This window comes from Arachis hypogaea, chromosome 12 (genome assembly GCF_003086295.3).
Source record: "Arachis hypogaea cultivar Tifrunner chromosome 12, arahy.Tifrunner.gnm2.J5K5, whole genome shotgun sequence".
Lineage (NCBI taxonomy): Eukaryota > Viridiplantae > Streptophyta > Magnoliopsida > Fabales > Fabaceae > Arachis > Arachis hypogaea.
Window position 1 is genome coordinate 92,023,641 of NC_092047.1, and position 3,612 is coordinate 92,027,252.

The 3,612-nt window shown below is 34.0% G+C and overlaps 1 protein-coding gene across 1 annotated transcript; it reads left to right on the top strand.

Moving 5' to 3' along the window:
* Positions 1-668: 668 nt before the first annotated feature.
* LOC140176792 (protein PLASTID TRANSCRIPTIONALLY ACTIVE 12, chloroplastic-like) lies at positions 669-1,936 on the top strand. Its single transcript, XM_072208338.1, has 4 exons — positions 669-733; positions 1,073-1,160; positions 1,255-1,367; positions 1,663-1,936. Exons 1-4 carry the CDS (start codon positions 669-671, stop codon positions 1,934-1,936), a joined length of 540 nt encoding a protein of 179 aa, XP_072064439.1.
* Positions 1,937-3,612: the final 1,676 nt, after the last annotated feature.

The following is a 3,612-nucleotide window of genomic DNA, read 5'->3' on the forward strand; positions in this document are numbered from 1 at the left end:
AAAATCTCTCACTCCTCACATTCAAATCTCACTCACGCTACGATCTAATCACTTATTTCTTCGTGTGATTTGCTTCGATCTCGATTTCACTGGATTTCAATCTCGATCTCACCCTCGCTCGATTCTCGATCTCGCCCTCGCTCGATTCTCGATCTCGCCCTCGCTCGATTCTCGATCTCGCCCTCGCTCGATTCTCAATCTCGCCCTCGCTCTTGCTCGATCTTGATTCTCGATATTTCTCCGGTGAGGCTGCAACCTTTGAATTTGTCGCCAATCTGCTCTCCTAAGTCATTGTTGCCTCTGTGATCATTGCTGCTCCTTTGTCCTCCTCATTGTAAGTGTCTCTGCTTTCTGCATGCAGTCATTGTCACCATCGCTCTGTGGGTAGGTCATCGTTTCATCCTCAATGTGTTAATTTATGTTATGAATTCGTGGCCAACTCCTAATTTAGTTCTTTTTATTACAGAATATGTTAATATATGCATTGATTTTGATTACTGTATTTGTTAATTTTTGTAAATTACCTTGATTGTTGAGTATAGGCTGGTAATGTTGATGTCCTGAATTGTTACTATGCTCATGGGGAGGATAATGAGAACTTTCAAAGGTGAAGTTATTGGATGCTTGATGAGTAAGTTTCTGTCATTCTGTTGAAGTTAGGGTTTGTAATGCCTATTCCTGATTTCTTTCATTACATTCAGAATGATTACTTAGAGGCTTATTGGAATTTTTGGTAATATTGTTGAGTTATTAATAGATTGAGTCTTAATTTTGCATTAGTTGAAACTTGTGGAAATTTGTTTTGTAATGATATTTAATTTGTTCTTAATCCAAACTTGGACCTTGCAAACAAACCGCGTTTGTTAGGTTTTATAATAAAAGATTGAGATTAAATATATTTTAAAAACTGATAAAGCTGCTTGCTGAAGCAGGCTACCCTGCAGCTGCATTTGACTCATTTTGATCCTCAGGTTAACTAGAAAAGGCCATAGGGGATCTTAAGGGACTTATCACTTAAATTGTTAGTGTTGATCATTTTTCATGTCAACTTAAACATTATTTTTGTCTGTAGGAAGTCAGAGCACATTGTTCTTGTACATTATCGTGATACTAAAGAACAATGGTCCAGGTGGCAAAGGAGGAAACCGGATGCTGATACGGTTAGTGTGTATGAATACGGTTCATAGAGAATAAGTTGTTAGATATGTTGAAGCGTGTAAGTTCTATTTTAACTGAATTGAATAACCTTTTCAGGTTTTCCTGAAAGCCATGGCAGAAATTGGGCAAGTAAAGCTTTATGGTGAGCACCCAACATTGATAGAAATGTCTCTTTACCGAGCAAGACGCCATCTTTATAAGGAAGAGAGGTATTACTGACCATTATTCTCACAACATTGTTCTGATAAGCACAGAAATGAAAGTGATGCATTTCTATAGTACATGAGAAATGTAAAACTAAGGGTGACATCAGTGTATGAAATTAGATCGAATTTTTCATGGTATAATTCATTCATCAAAACTAACTTCAATTCACATATAATTTGCACATACATAGACATATGAGAGATCCTTGCTTCATAGTTTCATTTGTGATGACTGCTTTGCAAAATCTGAAGACATTTACTATTGAATCTCCTAAAAGCATACTCTTCATTATTGTAGGCTTCAGGCTGAGGAAGATAAATTGGAAGAGATTGGTCCGATGGCATACTATTCAGAATGGGTAAAAGCATGGAAAGGGGACACATCTCGTGAAGCTATTCAGAAGCATTTTAAAGAGACTGGTGAAGATGAAACTGCTCAACTAATTGAAATGTTCAGCCACCAAACTGATCGGGAGTATCGCATAATGATAGGAACTGATGTGCATATTAAAAGGGATCCTTTAGCAATGCGAATGAAGGAGAAACAGATAAAGAAAAGTATGTACTCTTAACAACTAAAATGTGTTATGTCAGTATCCTGTTTTAGTTTTTTAGTCTTCTCATATCATCAGGCCAAGGCCAAGCATCCCATACTTTGTGGCTGTAAAAATCATTCTGCTTGCACTGAGATCTACCATTCATGTGCTTTTAATCACATTAGATTCTAGATATACTAAATCCAGAATATCAATTAGTTAAAAAGTTACCTTCATTCTTGCAATATGGGGTGGAGATCCAGTTTACCAACCGTGAACTATATTCAAGATCCAAATGAAGTGATCGACTACAGGGGACCGGATTTCCATGAACCAACACCAAATATGCTGTCTTATCTAATGGAGGTAATTTGATCTAAACTCAGTTTTCTCTTTGTTTCTGATATTTCTTTATTTATTTCCTGAAAATTTGATTGCTAAATGTGAGTAACCGTTAAAGATTAACTGCTTAGTTAAATATGGAAATATTGGGGATGGAGTACGCAAGGGTTATTTGGCATAAGTTTGTCATTCCATGCATTATATGCTTAAATATTGCAATATATACTGAAAAATTTTCCTTTATATGGTCAGCATGGACACATTATTACAAGGGAGGAACTCAACACTATTCTGGCAAAGGAGAAGCCTGAATAGCATGTGGTATGGTAGTCAGAAGTAATAAGCATGGAAATTATATTAATACTAATAGAGAATATACAAATTGCATGGATCATTTGTGAAATATGACTCTTGTAATTTTTGTCATCAAGATAAATTAAAAGGAACCTTAAACCTCTGAGGTCAGAAGCTTTTAAAGGAAATTATTGTATGCTAAGATAGTTTGATACTATTCATTTTAAATTGACAAGTGACAGATAGTCCTCAAGTCTTGTCTCATGCTCGGCCTATTGACACTTCAATTCCTCACAATGCACGGCGGCTTGGACATGAAGCCACTGGTAAGTACTGGTTGTACTTTAAAAAAAGGGTATCAGTAATTCATATTTTCAGATATTTGGTATTCATATTTATTTTATTTTTAAATTTTATTGTTGTTAATCTGGTGATATTTAAGTGGAAAATGAACAAATATATTTAAGACGGATTAGTTAAGGACAAGTTCCTCTCTTCTTACGCGTTTCGTTTTGGGCCTAGTGCTCCATCTCATTACCCATTCTATTACACCATATTCTAACCTTATTATTGTCATTATTATAATAATAAACATGGTCCCTGCTTTATATTTGAGCCCACATAATAATAAAACTGATATTTCACTTCTGCTATCTATTTATGATGATTATTTTTTTCTTTCTGTGATTTATTTGCAGTGAGGAGAATGTATATTTACTCTGAAAGAAGTTGTGCACTGATAGGATAGCCAATGCTGAAGGATCTGATATTTTTGTTTTCATTGGAGGCATGTACCATGTCATATACATTATTATTTATTCTTAGTCTTAGGGGAGATTTGTAATTTGCTTGCTAGTTTTGCACTAAACTTGTACAATGATTATTGATTAATGAAAGAGTCTATAAAAATTTTATTTTGTGAATTTAATAAAATATTTTATGTTGTAATAATTAATTTTAGTATATTTATATTGTATATAATATAAAATAAAAAATAGTATAATATAACTAAAAAAATATTACTACAGATTTTTTGTAACATTTTTTAAGTGTTACAAAAAACATCTACGATAACG

What these genes read in the sequence shown, in the direction of transcription:
- LOC140176792 (XM_072208338.1), top strand. Translation starts at nt 669, where the DNA reads ATGCCTATTCCTGATTTCTTTCATTACATTCAGAATGATTACTTAGAG. An exon ending in GAGGCTTATTGGAATTTTTG is followed by an intron (nt 734 to 1,072) that starts GTAATATTGTTG and finishes TTTTGTCTGTAG; the next exon opens with GAAGTCAGAGCACATTGTTC. An exon ending in GGAAACCGGATGCTGATACG is followed by an intron (nt 1,161 to 1,254) that starts GTTAGTGTGTAT and finishes TAACCTTTTCAG; the next exon opens with GTTTTCCTGAAAGCCATGGC.